The following is a 17,496-nucleotide window of genomic DNA, read 5'->3' on the forward strand; positions in this document are numbered from 1 at the left end:
GCCAATGGGGGGGGTGCTCATCGAGGTAGAAAAGCCAAGACTTGGAGCTATACTACGATGAACAAGTTAGCTTGCTTTCCTTCTTGCGTAGTAGACAGGCTTCAACTGCTCACGCGTGGGCTTCCGTGTGAATCGTCGTCATGTCAGATGCCAGGCTGATCCTTCCATGGCCCACGCCTCCGGCCGTATGTTCTGATCGGGCAATGTCCCCCCATCCCCTCCCATTCCCATTCCACGCCGCTCATCTGCAGTTCATCGCCAGCCATCTTTCAGCGTTGCAGTCGCTCCAACGCCCGGTATCCCCTCCCAACGTCCCCCCTCCCCCCCTCTTCTGGTGCGCTTACAAGCAAGCTTCTTTGATGAACGAGCCCGATTATTGCCTTAGTGTGGAGTCTATCATGTCGGTCAAAACTGCCTTCCTACTATAGTAGAACAACCTTGGCGAGCTGCGAGATGTGTTAGTCGGGTGATGCCAAGGCGCGGGCAGCTCAATGCCAAGCTCACGATCACCTTTACTATAGCAAGTGTAATTGGTCAATGGGCACTTACAGCGAATGGCGAGGCTGGTCGGTGAAAAACAAGACCCCACGGCCAAGAAGTGCTAAGTTATGTTGGCTCGAGGATTCGGTGACGTTGGGGCGAGTTTTACAGTCTAGAAGACCCGACTCGGGAGGCCATCCAGGTTCTCGGGCCCCACTCATCTCGGAGCCGGCCATCAGGGTCCTCAACGACCGGGGATCCGGGGCTACCCCCACTTTTTGTTTCTGCGTTTTTTGCGCTCTGCTCTCCCACGCCGCACACTTCACTACACTACGCATACACGTTCTTGGAGCTAGAGGCCTAACCTGCACCAACAAACTGCACCGTTGCTTTTTGACTTTTTCTCTCAGCCCTGCATTCTCAGCTCGTGATGTGTACTCGCAGGTTGTCGCGGTTAATTCGTGTGCCGGACGATAACCTATTGCCTCGTCACATGTATCGGACAAAATCATGCATGGGAGAAAGCACAAAACAAAACATCACTCTGAAGAAGCACTGCGGAGATCCCGAAAAGGTTTAACTGGATCACCGACAGCTTGGTAATTCCAATATCCAAGTTGGCTTGCTCCGCGGACGCGCGCTGCGGATGCAACCTTATTGCGTAAAGTAGGCATCAAACACTTGCAGCACTTTGCCCCCCGCGTCGGAGGGGCCTTCTCGCTGCTTCCGCCGTTCATGGTCTAGGATATCGGCCTTTGCCATCCATACTGTACGGCTCCGTCCCATTCTCGCCTTGAGGGATTTATGAATTCCCTGCGCTGGGTATGCTACCAGCCCGACCAATCCTAGTCATGTACCACCCGGGTCAGCTTTGCCCGATAGATTCACCGAATGTGTGTGTGTTTTTTTTTTTTTTTCTTCTCTTCCTGCTGCTTCGGCAACAAGTAGAATGTAATGTGTTTGCTCACCTGCTCCTGGTTTGGTCACAAAGCCGAGGGTCCCTGTGCCCACGCCCTTCATCAGGCCGAGAGCCCCTCCCTCTTTCGCACCTTTGTAAGGATCCGTGATTATGCCCGTCAAACCATCATAGAAACCGGTCCCAAATGTCTAAAATCAGGTCAGGGCCGGCCGAGCATGATCTCACCTGATGACGGAACTCACCTTGGCGGCTACGATCCCGCCACTCTTCCAGTCTTTCACCTGGCCATTATGTCGTACCTTGTCGCCGTACAGCTTGGGAACATTGCGCAAACCCTCTGTGAGCGCCAATGGCATATTTACCAGCCCGCCTTTGGCGACGACGCCGGTCATGGAGGCAAGTCCCTTTCCGACAGCAAAGGCGGCCGCACCGCTTGCTCGCCCAGCCTCATGGCCCGAGGCTTTAGCGCGCTTGTACTCTTTCCAGGGATCGATGAACGTGCCTCCCAGAGCAAATGTAAAGTCGGTTACAGTGCCCAGTAGGGAAGAAGCTCCCCCAGTAATGGGATCCCAACGCTTGACGTCAGTGTTGTATTCTCGCGAATGGAACGGCTTGAGGTCGGTATCTCTGAGCTTCCGAGCTTCGACCAGATACATTGCGGCTTGGTTTGAGAGTTTTAGCTGTTTTCTGCCTGATTTATACTTCTTCTCATAGGTCCATGCTGCGGGTTGATCGGGCAGAAAGTCGCAAAATAGACTGGACGGTAGGTTTCTGTGAAAAGATTTAACGGCAGCATCGACACCGCGTTCTTGCCGCATGATCCCTGCAACATCCTCTGCAGCCCGCTTTACGGCTGAGGATAGGCAGAACTTAATAGCTGCTGTCAGTCGCTCTACGCTCAACTCTTTTTGCGGGATGGGTGGGGGTCCAGCGCCGGTGTTGGCGACGACTCGCCCCCAGAACGGCTGATCACCGAAAAAAGGCACAATGACAGTCGGCCTGGCGTTGATGAGGCCGCAAGCTGTTGTCCCTGCCCCTCCGTGGTGAACCACTGCTGACACTCGCTTAAAGAGCCATTCATGTGGGCAGTCATCCAAATAAAACACCTCACTTGTGTTGTCGTTTCCCTCGCCCAGCTTGCTCCACCCCCGCGAAATTATCACGCGCGTGTTGCACAACTTTGCGGCCTCCAGAATGATATTCGTCAGACGGGCTGGATCGTCGATTACAATGCTGCCGAAGCCAATGTACAATGGAGGGTGGCCCGATGCAAGAAAGGCGTCCAAGTCAGCTGGCGGCTTGAATGAAGGTTCATCCCTCATGAAAAAGCCGCAGACCTCAATCTCAGGGCCCCAATCAGCCGGCTTAGACACCACAGCGGGCGACCAGCAATACGTGTGCGGTATCTTGAGAAAAGTCGTGATTCCAGGCCCCATGCTAGCTGCTATCGGCGCAAGCTCAAGGTCCTTGCATCGCCAAGAGTTGATCACATCGCCCAAACCCTGCCAGGTCATCAGCTCAACAACGCCATACGAGAGCCAATTCGTCGTCTGCGGCTCAAGGTTGTTGTTGGGCTGGATATTGACGAGCGGGTGAGGAAAGGCGCGGGTGGCCGTCCACGGCATCGTGAACATGATGTGTACCGGGATGGCAAGGGCTTGTGCACAGTGAACGTGGGCGAAACTGGGAGGGTTGGCGATGATGGAATCTGCGACGAACGGTTCATTGCTAACAGGATCGGGCTCAACGCAGGATCGCCAAAATCCGCGAAGCATGTCGCGCATCATCATGCGCTTTCTTGCGACATCGCCCCCTCTCAGTGACTCAATTGACGGAATTAGGCCTGGGTTTCGTACCATATACTCCCAAAAATCAGCGGCTGAAGCAGAAAACGGGCCGAAATACTATATGTGGTGAAGCAAAGTGCTAGACGTAGGCATGTATTCAAAGTAATAGATTGAGTGGCTTGTCTTCTCCTAACTATACTATGGAACGATATCGTACCTAAATATGTTTTATAAGCGAAGCGGAATAAAGATATTCTAGTTATTCCATTTCAGGATTATCCCTATAGGCGATATGTAGGTTACGTAATAGTGAGGCTGCGTACTTCGCCTCGAAGGTATCACGATATACCCCCCTAGACGCGCCTGCGTCTATATATAGTTAATTCTCCTTATTTTCCTACTACCTATATTACTAAATTTATAATAAATTAGCTAAAATAGCTATTTTTAAATATAAATCTAATAAAGGAATTAATAAAAAAAATATAATTAAATATATTATATATTATATAAAGGAAAAGTAGTTATCTTTTATATACTATTATAATAAGTAATTATAAAGTAGGTATATTACTAAGGGGTATACTTACCTTTTATAGTTTAATAAGTATAGTTACTTTCTTAAAGTAAATTATTATATTTAAGAGAAATTCTTTTACTACTTACTTATAAAATTTTCTTTCTTTTTAATAATTATAATAAATATATATATAAATTATTAAAATCGCTTATTAATACTATTTATATAACTATATATATAGTTAGCTATTTATTTTTAATTATTTACTAATTATATTAATAGAAATTAATTAATTATAATACCTTTTAAAAAGACTAAGGCTAAGCATACGGCTATAACTATTACGGCTTACGCTATTACTATAGCAGCTTATAAGGCTAAAAAGCATAAGGTATTAAAAGTCGAGGGTAAGAAGGGAAGGGAGGGTAATAAAGAATAAGATAATATCCCTCCTCTAGGTCTTAAGCCTAAACTTAAGCCTAAGACTTATAAGTTTTACTTCCCTTATTATTTTATGAGTAAAAGTATTAATAATTTTAATTTAGTAATTAAGAAGAAGAAGAAGAAGCTTACTAAGGTAGCTTTTTATATATCGACGTTATTTATATTAGTTTCTATTTAATATTATATTTCTAACTTCGTTTTTATAACTAAGAAGGGAAAAGGTAAGGCTATTAAGGCTAAAAAAGAGGAAAAGAAGGAAGTAAAGCTATAACTACTAAGAGAAAAGCTTTATAATTAATATATTTATAACATACTAAATAAGGTTTTTCTTAATAATTACTATATTAATAATATAACTAAATACGCTTATTATAAGAAGGGGAAGACTTCTTACTATCTTCTTTCTTATATAACGCTATTATTTACTTACTAGTTCCTTACTTCTAAAGTAGTCAAAAGTATGCCTTGAAAGGTATATTTAGTATCTATTTCTTTTATCTTTCTATTTCTAATATAATAGTCTTTTAAAACCTTATTTAACTAAGTATAACCTTCTAATCTTTTTTAAGTAAAGAGGAAGAGGCTTAGAAAAGACTTAAGGTTAAAGTAGTAGTAAGGTAGTAAGGGAATTAATCCTTCTTATTAATATAGTTTTTTTTAAGTTCTAACTATAAGATAATTATAAACCTACTTATTATTAATAATAGTATTAATAAAGTAGTAAGTTTTTCTACTTTAATAGTAAGGTTATCTATTAGCTAGCGCTTTATTATTAATAGTCTTATTAGTATAATCGTTCTTAAGCCGATCGTACTTATATTATCTTATCTTCTTAATAACTATATAGCTACTTTCTATACTAGCTTATAAATAATAAGTTATTTACTTTTCTACTTTTAAGGTAAGAAGCCTATCCTTTTAATATAAAATTTCTTTACTTTTAAGCTTTTATAAAAGCGACTTTATACTTCCTAGTTATAAGCTATCTTTAATTAACTTTTTAAACTAGCTTATAAGCTATTATCTCCCTTAGTAATAACTTTTCTACTTCTTATAACTATATTTATATTTAATTTAGATTAATAACCCTTACTTATATATCTTATAAGTTTAAAAATACCTTAAAGTATTTAAACTTTACTTATAAGAGACTTTTTATAAGACTATTAGCTAGTATATTATTTATAAGTATATATACTATTTTAAACGATTTTACTATATATTCTTACCTTAGCTATATATTCTAGATATTAATATACTATAGTCTTATTAAGATATATTTCCCTTTATTTATAATAAGTTATATAGTTTATTTATTATTATAATATATTTTCTAAACGTCTCTAAGGTTAAGAAGTATATCTCTAAATAGCCTTTTAAATACTATTATTTCTTTTACTATATATTTAAGGCTTAGGAGCTTTGCTTTTATAGTTAATATTATAATAGTATTTTACTAAGCTACTTTTTACTAAATTAGCTTTTTAAAAAAGAAGATAATATATTTTTAAGATAATTGCTTTATCTCCTCGTTATTTATAAATAAAGCATCGCCTACTATTAGAAGAACTTATCTACCCCCCGTTCTTCTAAAGTAGATTACTAAATACCTTATTTTATATAAGTATTAAATCGTCTAGTTTATTATAACAAGGTATTTTAAAAATAGGTTTGTTAAGTAATATAATAGCTATATAATTATAAAAGCTATATCTAGTTATATTATAATTACTATATATAATACTAAACCGACTTTCTTTTAAAACTTTTTTACTTTTACTTTTATAATAGTCTTTAAGTTTAGTTTAAATAGGATTATTAGTAGTAGTATTATTAATATAAAGGGATTTATAAGTATAAATCGCGACGCTACCTTTTTAATATATTAATTATAAACAAGGTAGATTTTCTTTTAATATAGTCTCTTATAATTCTAATTCCGAGGTACTATTCTATATTCCCTTTATCTTTTATCTTATATATTGCTTTAAGGTTAAATATTAAGTCTTTACCTACCGTCTTATCTAATTTATAATATAGGATAAGTATATTATTAATATAAAAGAATAGGATTACTTTCTTATCTTTAGATCTAAATAAGTACTTATCTTTACTTAACGATTTTATTTTAAGACGTTATAAAGTCTTTAAGAACTCTTTATATTAAAGGAAAAAGGCGTCTCGTAAGCTATATAAAGCGTAAGTTAGTTCTATATACTTTCCTAGTTATTTAAAGCCGTTTAGAAGTTTATATATAATAAGGTTATCCCCCGGGTTGCGTTTAGTATTAAGGAACGCGTTAATAATATCGAGTTATCTTATCTTAAAGTCGAATTAGGTAGTAATAATAATAGCTATTTAAAACGTTTATATAGCTAGAGTTATTATATATATTTATTTAAGAAGGTTTACTTCTTATAAGTCGCCTTTTATATAGATTCCAGCTTTATATTAGTCTAAGTAGCTATCTTAATTAAATTTATATATAAATACCTACTTAAGAGGTAATAGTCTTATATAGGTTTCTAAGTAATCGATTACCTTTTAAATACCTTTCTATATAAGTTTAGATATCTCTATATATATAGTATTATAAAATATAGTTCTTAATAGTTTTAGTAAACGATTTAACTTATTTTATAATTTTAATAGTATAATAAGGTTATCTATATAGTATCTTATCTTTAATAATACTATTAAGTAAGTATGCTTTATATAGTAAATAAAACTTTAAAAGATATAATATAAAGTCTTATATCTATAATCCTTTTCTTCCTCGGCTTTCTATTAATTAGGTATAAAAGTTATATAGAATTTATATATATATCGTTTTTATATAATATACCTTTCTCCGTCTCTATTTTCTAAAGGTAGGTTTTATACTTTTTAACTTTATTATACTAGTTAGTTATAATCTTAGTAAGGTTTTATTTACTTTAATTCTATTAGGTTATTTACTTTTTTAATTATTATATATAGCCTTATAGGTTTAGGTTATAAGTCGTTACCTAATTATATATTTATAAAAGCCTTTTTATCCTCCTTAGTCTTAAGATATATTACGTCTTCTACGTTTAATATAGCTATAGTAGTATCTTGCTTAGTAGAGGGTTTTAGTAATAGTATAGTATTTAAATCCCCGGTCTTAAACGTCGGTCTTCCGGAGTCGGGTATGCTTTCTAGCTCCGGGGTCGGGTCTAGTATTAATAACTACCCCTCGTCTTTTTCCTAGCCTATCTCTTCTATTAGCATAATATCTCGTATTACTTCTTAATTAGGTTTTAAGATAGCTAGTAATAATTAAGTAGCCTAGATTAATATCTACTTTACTAAATCTATAACTCTTAGTATTTTAAGAATTAAGTTAAGAGACGACTCTATTTCCTAAATCTCTTCTACTATTTAGGTAGCTATTAACGTTTTAAGTTTAGTATTAATATCGTCTAGTAAGTAGAAACGATTCTTATTAAATATTACGTTTCTTATAATAATTACTTAGCTAAGCAAAGGTACCTAGATCTTATATAGATTATAAGTATTTAATATATATCTTACTAAGTATCTAATATACTTTTAAAGCTTTATTTTAAATATTTACTTATAGATTCCTTTTTTATAATCGCTTTTAAGTAAGTATACCTTATAACTATAAGTATAAATCTACCCTTAGTATAAATAAAAGTCTTATATATAGTTTAGAATAAGCTTTAGTATCTATTAATAAGAATATTAATAAAACTACTTATCTTCTATTTAGTAAAGGGATTTCTAACTATTCCTTTTTTATAAACTAATATTATAAAGGTAGGCTATAGCTTTTACTACTTCTACTTAGAAGTTAGTTAGTAGGTTAGCTTTAGAAAGTATTTTAATTAACTTTATAATGATTTCCTAACTAGCTTATTCCTTTATATTTATTAGCTTTTTTATATATAGTAGTAGAAGCTTAATTTCAATCCTTTCTTATATTATTTACGTTTAGAAAGCTATTTCTTTATTAATTACGATTACTATATACTTAATATCTTATTATATCTTATATATAGAAAGACTTTTCTATCTTTTTACTTATTTTTTAAATAAAGTTAGAGTCTTTAATACTTATAAGAAGGTTTTATTTAAGAGTAGAAATGCGAAGTAGTATCTTAAGTATTTATTTTTAATTATTAATATCTATTTATTATTATTAAACCTTACTAAGTAGTTAAATAGATCTTACGCGATATAGTAATATAGTCTTATTACTTTTCGCTTTAAAGTTTGTTTTAAAACTATCGTTTTAGTATAAGTTATTATATAGTATTTATATTTAATCCTTTCTAACGCTTTAATTCTTACCTCTTAAATAGTTTTAACTAGTTACTTAAGTATTTCTAGACTAAGATATTTAGAATAGTAATATTATAGTTCGGCTCTATCTATCTTTTTACTATATATCTTATATAATTACTTCTTATAGCTTTATATTTTATACTTAAATATTAAGATTTTAGTATTACTTATAAGGATTTTATTATAATATAAGGAATAAGGTTTATATTTAAAGAAGACTAAGTTTACTTTATAAAGGAGTTATTTAATTATAATACTTTTCTTATAGGTTTTAAAGTAAAGTATATAGTTTAATCTAGAGTATTATATACCTATCTTATATAGCCTTACTTTAGAAATAATATTAATATAGAAATCTTTAATATAATAGACTTTTTCTAAGGTAAGGTTTTTAGTATTTAGTCTTTTTAGCTTATTTAAGATATTTTTAAATACCTTTTTCCCCTTTCTTAAGATTAGAAACGATATTATTCTTAACTTTATTCTTTTATTATAAATAACCTTTATATATAAACTTAGTTTTAAAAGATCGAGGTTATTTATAAGATAGGTTATATTATAATTATCTATTACTATATTATTTAATAATAAGTATAGACTTAGGAATAAGGTTAAGAAGATCTTAGGGGTTAGGTCTTCTTTTTTTATAGTTTTTATAAAAAGTAAGGGATCGATATTAACTATGTTAATTAATCTAAGATAATTTAGCTAGTCTTAGTTACTTTGCTTACTACTTTCGCTTTGTAGCCTTCCTTAAGTATATTAGCTATTTATATAAAGCTATCTTTTTCTTATAAAAGTAGCTTAAAAGTTACTTTAAAAGTTAAAATTAAATCGGTTTCTTATTAAGGTTACTTCTTTTTCTAAGAAGGATATATATTTAAGTATTATTCTCCTTTTTATTATAAGTTTTACTTTTATATTTTTCGCTATAAGCTATTTATAAGTTTCGTTATAAAAGTATAACTTATTTCCTTTCTACTTATTTAGTATAGCTTTATTCGATTTATTATTTATTATATCTTTTATAAAGCAACCTTTTAATATAATATAAATTTTAATAGTTTTATTTTAACTTTTCTTATAAAGGTTGTTTTTATAAAGTAGGTTTATAAGAATTTCTTTATATTTACTTAGGTTATAAATCTTCTTTCTAAAGCATTCTTATATAATAATCTATATAAGTTTTAAAGTCGCTTAAGTTAGTATAAATCTCTATCTTACTATTTTAAAAAACGCCTTTATAGCTAGACTTCCTTATATTTTAAGTATTTAGTATTTTACTTTATAAAAGTAAGCCTTATATTATTTTATAAGCTATATAGCTAAAGAAATACTTAACGTACATGATAAGCGAGTGAGACAGACAAGCGAGTGAGACAGTAAACCGCGACCGTCGCACCTTGACGCGACCGGCACCTTTTCCTCTACAATAAATCATGGAATCAGCTAGTATTGAAAGAAGGTTACAAATTGCCCTTCAAGCAATGAGAAATGACCCAAAACTTAGTGCTCGGGCCGCAGGTGCACTCTATACAGTCAGTCACGCAACATTAAGCCGGCGACTAAAGGGAATAGTCTCACGACGCGACAGCATGCCTAATTCACGGAATTTATCAGATTTAGAAGAGAAGACAATAGTTGAGTATATTCTCGACCTAGATGCGCGATCATTTCCTCCCCGGCTGAGTGGTGTGGAAGAAATGGCCAATCGACTTCTCGCAGAGCGCGACGCGCCTCCAGTTGGGAAGCGCTAGGCTTCTAATTTCGTCAAGCGACAACCACAGCTTAGGACGCGTTTCTTTCGCAAGTATGACTATAAGAGAGCTCAATACGAAGATCCAGAGGTGATTCGTGGCTGGTTTTCGCTTGTGAAGAATACAATTGCGAAGTATGGTATTGCTGATGCTGATATCTACAACTTTGATGAGACCGGCTTTATGATGGGCGTTATTGCTTCTGGAATGGTTATTACAAGTGCTGAAAGGCGTTCAAATACGAAGATGACACAGCCTGGCAATAGGGAATGGGTTACAGTTATCCAGGCTATTAATTCCCAAGGGGAGAGCATCCCGCCATACATCATCGTTGCAGGCCAGTATCACCTCTCAAGCTGGTATACAGAAACCTCTCTTCCGGGCGATTGGGCTATTGCAACGTCTGAAAATGGATGGACAACAAACGAGAGAGGTATTGACTGGATCAGACACTTCGACATTTATACAAAACCACGTACGTCTGGGAAATATCGCCTCCTCGTTGTTGATGGTCATGAAAGTCACCACTCCGCAGCCTTCGAGCTCTTTTGTCAAGAAAACAACATTATTACACTGTGCATGCCGGCTCACTCGTCTCATCTACTTCAACCCTTAGATGTTGGTTGTTTTCAGCCGTTAAAGAATGCCTACGGTCGGCAAATTGAGAATAAGATGCGGCGAGGCATAACCCATATCTCGAAGGAAGATTTCTTTGCAGCATTTCACGAAGCTTTTAAGCAGTCTTTTACGAGGAAAAATATCCAGGGAGGTTTCCGAGGAGCTGGACTTGTCCCTTTGAATGCAGAAAGTGTTCTCTCAAAGCTGGATGTAAAGTTCCGAACGCCAACGCCTGAGGAGGGGGTCCCTCAGACACCAGACCCTTGGATCTCTAGGACGCCGAGCAACCCAAGCGAAGCAAGATCACAGTCTACTTTTATTAAGAGTCGAATCTCACGCCACCGAAGCAGCTCTCCAGCATCAATTTATAGTGCTGTGAGTAAGCTAGCCAGAGGGACAGAAGGACTAGGGCATCGGGTAGCATTACTAGAGTCAGAGGTTCAAATCCTTCGAGAGGAGAATGCAATATTAAGTCGGCGTCGAAGGGCTAAGAAAACACGTCTACAGAAAGGAGGAAGTCTTACTATATCTACTGGAGAGGATATACAGTCGCAAAGAGAGGCAGACACGCAACTACAAGAGGAAACGCGACGGAGTAGTGGTCGCAAAGTGAGGTCTGAGACGACTCATCGTCGGTGTGGCGTATGCGGGAATACAGGCCACAACGCGAGAACATGTCAATTTATTGAGGAAACATCCGAAGAACAGGAATCCGAGTAGTATTAATCAATCTAAGATTTCTTGTTATAGATTTCGATATTATTGTCGCGAAGGTCTGGTTTACTGTCTCACTCGCTTGTCTGTCTCACTCGCTTATCATGTACGTTATATTTACTTTTAATAATATAATATTATATTCTTTTTATATAGTTATTAATATATTCGTCTTATTTAAAGCGTATTTATATATAAAAATAGTAATTAAGTTTTAAAAGTTAATTTTGTTTATTTTAAAAAGTTCTATATAAGCTAGTATTAATAACGCTTAGTTAACTATAGTAAAGACTTAAAAGTTAATAAGTTTATATACTTTTTCTTATTTTATAAGGCTTCCTTATTATATTACTTAGTATCTTAGCTAAGTAGTATACTTATTAAAAATCCTTAATATCTACTTTATTACTAAGTTTAGAAGAAATAGCTATTCTCTTAATAATACTTAGGAAATAATATTATCCTAAGTATTTATTTTAAAAGCTTTATAGTATATAGTCTAGGTTTTAAGTTATTTCTTATAATCTTTTTATAATTAATAGTTCTACTTCTTAATAAAGACTTTAAATATAAAAAGTTCTTTTAGTTTTAGAATTTTATTTAAACCTTCTTTATCTAGATTAATATATTTCTAAACGTTTTTTATCTAAGTAAGATATTAAAATATATTATATTATTATAGCTAGTTATATCTACTTATAAGCTTAACTATTATATTTAAAAATATTTTTAATAAGTATTTTATTATTATAATTTATTCCTTAGTAAAGCTAGAAATCGGTTTCGTTTTTTCTTTTACTTTATATAATAGTTAGGGTTTATCTTAAGTTAAAGCTAGGCTTATAACTATAGTAAAGTAAAATACTAAACGTAAGTATATATTTAAAATATTAAATTAAATAGCTTATCTTCTCCTAACTATATTATAAAACGATATTATGCTTAAATATGTTTTATAAGCAAAGCAGAATAAAGATATTCTAGTTATTCTATTTTAGGATTATCTTTATAAGCGATATATAGGTTACGTAATAGTAAGGCTACGCACTTCGCCTCGAAGGCATCACGATACTATACATACCGATATCAGATCCGCAGGGTCACCGCCGATCGGGAAGAACTCTAGGCCGGAGTCTCTTACAAACCTAGCAAAGGTATCGTGCGTTGCCAAACGTACGCGATGTCCATAACGTTGGAGCGCTGTGCCCAAGGCAATGAATAGTTAAACATCACCTAAATGGCATTTCGTAAGCTGAGAATCGTTGAGGCTGCAGACAGACCGGATGCTCACCACGGCTGCCGACCACCTGGATAACTATATTTAGAGGAGGCGCTGGCTTGTCATTGACGGTAGGTGCAGATGCATAGTCTAAAGAAGGAAAAGATGGGAGCTGCTCTGCCAGTTGTTCCGGAAACTCCGACTGAAAATTGACGTTGACTTGGCCCTCGGCTATTCTATGATCAGCTAAGTATACAATGAAACCATTGAACGCTAAAAGTCGTACGCGATATTACCGTTGCGCTGGAAAGTAGTGCGCCTGAAGAATGAAGTTCATATGGCGGAGGGTTCTGGGATAGAGACTCGTCAGAGTCTCCAAGCGGATTTCTTTGCGTTTCTGACATCTTGAAGAGTCGAATATGCAATTGGGGCTATACAGGCAGTCTAGGCATTGTAAATTGACTTCCATGCTGATTTATACTTTTCTTATCGCTTCAATACGATATTCTCAGAATAGTATTCTCCGAATTTGGGATTCTTCCTATGCCAAATAGCCCGGCGGCGTTTGTCATCGCATACGCGGCTACTAGGCGGAGTTTTCAGACATTGCCGAAACGCCGTCTGGTCTAGGTATTATTCGCAGCACACCTACGAAGCTATCAGCGCCTATTTTAGACCTACAGAAACGAAACAAATGCATTGTTATCTCGGCCATTTCGTCTTCGATGCTGTATGCATGGGCCGTGTGGTAAAAGCATTAGTTCCTGACTTTACGAGGTCGTCGTCGTCATGCTCAGCCTTCTGGTATGTCACTTTAGTGCGTTAAAATCATCATATCAAATCCAGATTGGCCCGCTTAATGCGCCACCCCGGAATGCTGCTGCCTCAGATTGACGCTAGATGCGCGGCTGATGACGATGGGCCTTGGTGTCGTTACCTAGTTTCCGTGGTTGGAGGATCTGGGGGAGTTGTCCGCATTTCATTGTTGGAGAAATCAGCACGCACAGACCAAGTTTATCGGGCCAGCTACATCCCCCCGGGTGGCTGTGTAGAGGTCAATGGAGTTAGTCAAGTGCGCTAGAACTTGTCCTGAATAGGTGAGATTATAGGGCGGCATCTAGAATTACTCATCCTATCTTTGCACTGCTTTAAGAATATCACGTAGATGTGGTCAGCCCAACTACACGACCGTTAGCTGTTTCTTCTCACAAGGCTGGATACACAGAACATATTAGCCGTAAGTGACTGTGACTGTCATTCGAATCTGAACCAAGTGGCAATTTCCTCATGAAAACACAAAACGCATGCGGCGCTGGTAATACAATCCCATGATGAACCGAGCAATATTCACAGGAGCCTTCCTAATCCTATCCCAACCTTTACTAGCAAGCAGATTTCTGTCGTTTGTCCTGGAGTTAGCGGCAAAAACAACCGTCGAAGGTGACGATGTTTAATAGCAGTTTAGAAAAACTGAACTTCTCTTACAAGTTAGTGTGGCTACGAAGCTGATTGTTAGGAATGTCGTCTTGCCTGCCTTGCGTAATGAGGATGGGTTCCCTAAACCACGCCCAAGACATCATTGAATCAAACGTTAGCGGCGGGGAGTATCGTAGCTAGCATTCGAGGGCACAAAGCCGCAGGTTTTCGAGTCCTCATTATCGTAGTACCTCTTGAATCCCGTCCATAAATAGCAGCCTGGAATACAAGACGTGTACCCATGCCATAAACCCAGGTATGCTAGCACCGGTAGCAGGGCTGACTGCGATGCTCGAAAATGAGATTTTAACCGCCTCCTCTTTGCGTAATTGATCGCCAGCTGCCCGTACCGCCTCAAAGCGGTGTGTGCAGGCCAAGTATGCCTCATCCCATCCACCAGCCCACCTAGCGAAAACTACTTCCGCTCTTGGCACTTATGCAGAAGCTGGAAATATCGACCTTCGCTATAATCGAGGAGGAGGGACAAGTCAAACAACATGGTTCACAACGGCGGTAAGCTAGATGATGGAACATTCGAAAGACTCCAAACTACAGACGGCGTCGTTTTTAAACTAGAGACATTAGACTCACTATAGCAGTTGCTAGGTTATATTACTAGCAACGATGCAATTATTAAGACGCTGAGATCACAAGGACTATATATCGCCTCGAACAATATATACCCTTGCAGTTCGTAAGTATTCTCCCTAAAGCGCATAGAGCCCATCTTTCTAGCGTAAGGACCCATGCACTGAAGAAGCCTTAAGAAAACCTAGCCAGAATCTCCTTATTACTAATGCCGCTAGGTAGCTAATAGGCTGGAATGCGCAGGCTGTGTATGCTCTCATAGCTCTTGAATTGCTACGGATTTATTACTCTTATAAAGAATAATCCCTTATAACTAGGGGTAGCCAACGGTATATACTATACTTAACGAGATAGTAAGGTTTCCATAGAGGTAGTTTGATACCGATTTTTCATTCTATAGTAAAGCAAAGTACTAGACGTAGGCATGTATTCAAAATAATAGATTAAGTAGCTTATCTTCTCCTAACTATACTATGGAACGATATCATGCCTAAATATATTTTATAAGCGAAGTAGAATAAAGATATTCTAGTTATTCTATTTCGGGATTATCCTTATAAGCGATATATAGGTTACGTAATAGTAAGGCTATATACTTCGCCTCGAAGGCATTACGATATACCCCCCTAGATATGCTTACGTCTATATATAGTTAATTCTCCTTATTTTCCTACTACCTATATTACTAAATTCGTAACGAATTAGCTAAAATAGCTATTTCTAAATATAATTTTAATAAAGGAATTAATAAAAGAGATATAATTAAATATATTATATATTATATAAAGGAAAAGTAGTTATCTTTTATATACTATTGCTATAAGTAATTATAAGGCAGGCGCGCTACCGAGGGGTATACCTACTTTCTATAGTTTAATAAGTATAGTTACCTTCTTAAAGTAAATTATTATACTTAGGGGAAATTCTTCTACTACTTATTTATAAAATTTTCTTTTTCCTTAATAACTATAATAAATATATATATAAATTATTAAAATCGCTTATTAATACTATTTATATAACTATATATATAGTTAGCTACTTATTTTTAATTATTTATTAATTATATTAATAGAAACTAATTAATTATAATACCTTTTAAAAAGACTAAAGCTAAGTATATAGCTATAACTATTATAGCTTATATTATTATTATAATAGCTTATAAAGCTAAAAAGCATAAGGTATTAAAGGTCGAAGGCGAGGAGGGAGGGGAGGGTAATAGAAGATAAGATAATATCCTTTTTCTAAGTCTTAAGCCTAAACCTAAGCCTAAGACTTATAAGTTTTACTTCCCTTATTATTTTATAAGTAAAGGTATTAATAGTTTTAATTTAGTAATTAAGAAGAAGAAGAAAAAGCTTACTAAGGTAGCTTTTTATATATTAATATTATTTATTGTTGAATGGGCTCTCTGTACGATCGTACTGTCATAAATGTAGGGTGAACCAAAGATTCTATTTTCCGTGATTACCTTTCCTAACTAGATGTTGCCTTCCGTACGAACAGATATATCTCTGTCCATACCTAGACACGAGTCGTGCATGACAGGTAATAAACCATGATCCCTTCCTCAGACATTTAGGTGTTACAGGTGCTAGTCATGCCACCTATACACCCCTTTGCCTGTGACAGCCTTGTCGTACGGTCATGTGATTATCGTTATTCCAACACTCACAACTTTTCTTTTTATGACCGTACGTGCCTATCCTTTGTCCAATTAGGTTGCGCTATTCCAGTTCGTAATAGCTTTACTTGATTAATATGTGTCGTAAGGGTGAATGTAGGAAGTCGTCTCGTACGCCTTCCTCTCTTGTCGGTTGAGTAAGTCGCGTGTCCTACGTGCCTTCCTCTATTGCTTCACCTCACTTTTTCTTGTTTTTTTTTTTTTTTTTTTTTTTTTTTTCTGCCTACTTAGGCAGAGCTTTCCGTATTGAAATGATAAAAACGCGTCTTTTCTTCTTTTCCTCTTACTTACCTTTTCTCCTCTTCGTACACCACTTCTTCTCTCTTCTCTTCGTACGTTGAACAATCATTCTCATTCAACGCTTTTTTTTTTTTTTTTCCCTTTTATGTTTTCTAACCATGGTCTAGAACGATGAACGTAATGCTCTTGCCCTGCCGTCGCACGACATTGAAGTGCGTATGACTGGCAACATGAGCGTTCAAGAGTTCGTCGCCTCTATCATACGACGCTCTAGTTACTTCATCGCGATCATCATTCAGTCTCGAGGTCGTACGATGCCTGCTTGCGCCAGCAAGTGTGCGACCTCTGGCTCTCCTCGATTCCGGGAGTGTGTTCGTCTCAGGACCCTCTCTGATGGCTCGTGTGCGGAATGCGTCTAGCAGTCGCACGGCGCTCGTTGCTCTCACCGTGGTCAGGAGGATGGTTCGTCCGATTCGTCTGGTGGTAGCAACCATTCCGACAACGATGATGATGATGAGTCTCCCCGTCGCTCTAACTATCGGAAGCCGTACGCCCGTGGCGCTCGCCAGCCCGACCGTACGCCTGGTCGCAAGCTTGGTCGTGGTGTCGGCACCTCTGGCAGCTTCCTTGGCTCTTCTCACAACCCGCAGCTGATTGAGAAGGAGTAATTGGGGGATTGGTTCATTCGTACGGTGGTTATCTATGATCTCAAGGG

At 36.3% G+C, this 17,496-nt stretch overlaps 3 protein-coding genes across 3 annotated transcripts; 2 read left to right on the top strand and 1 right to left on the bottom strand.

The window, feature by feature from the left end:
• Positions 1–1,134: 1,134 nt before the first annotated feature.
• CTRU02_214567 (sterol glucosyltransferase) lies at positions 1,135–3,258 on the bottom strand (the record flags this gene model as incomplete). Its single annotated transcript, XM_036730472.1, has 3 exons — positions 1,135–1,325; positions 1,449–1,587; positions 1,642–3,258. The coding sequence occupies 3 exons, from the start codon at positions 3,256–3,258 to the stop codon at positions 1,135–1,137; spliced, it is 1,947 nt and encodes a 648-aa protein (XP_036577928.1).
• Positions 3,259–10,077: 6,819 nt separating this feature from the next.
• Positions 10,078–11,577, top strand: CTRU02_214568 (transposase; the record flags this gene model as incomplete). The annotated part of the gene is made up of 2 exons (XM_070206267.1): positions 10,078–10,224; positions 10,258–11,577. The coding sequence occupies 2 exons, from the start codon at positions 10,078–10,080 to the stop codon at positions 11,575–11,577; spliced, it is 1,467 nt and encodes a 488-aa protein (XP_070060041.1).
• Positions 11,578–16,545: 4,968 nt separating this feature from the next.
• CTRU02_214569 (uncharacterized protein) lies at positions 16,546–17,449 on the top strand (the record flags this gene model as incomplete). Its single annotated transcript, XM_070206268.1, has 3 exons — positions 16,546–16,551; positions 16,949–17,152; positions 17,201–17,449. 3 exons carry the CDS (start codon positions 16,546–16,548, stop codon positions 17,447–17,449), a joined length of 459 nt encoding a protein of 152 aa, XP_070060042.1.
• Between the last annotated feature and the right edge of the window lie 47 nt (positions 17,450–17,496).

The sequence above is a fragment of the Colletotrichum truncatum genome (genome assembly GCF_014235925.2).
Source record: "Colletotrichum truncatum strain CMES1059 chromosome Unknown Contig_0011, whole genome shotgun sequence".
Lineage (NCBI taxonomy): Eukaryota > Fungi > Ascomycota > Sordariomycetes > Glomerellales > Glomerellaceae > Colletotrichum > Colletotrichum truncatum.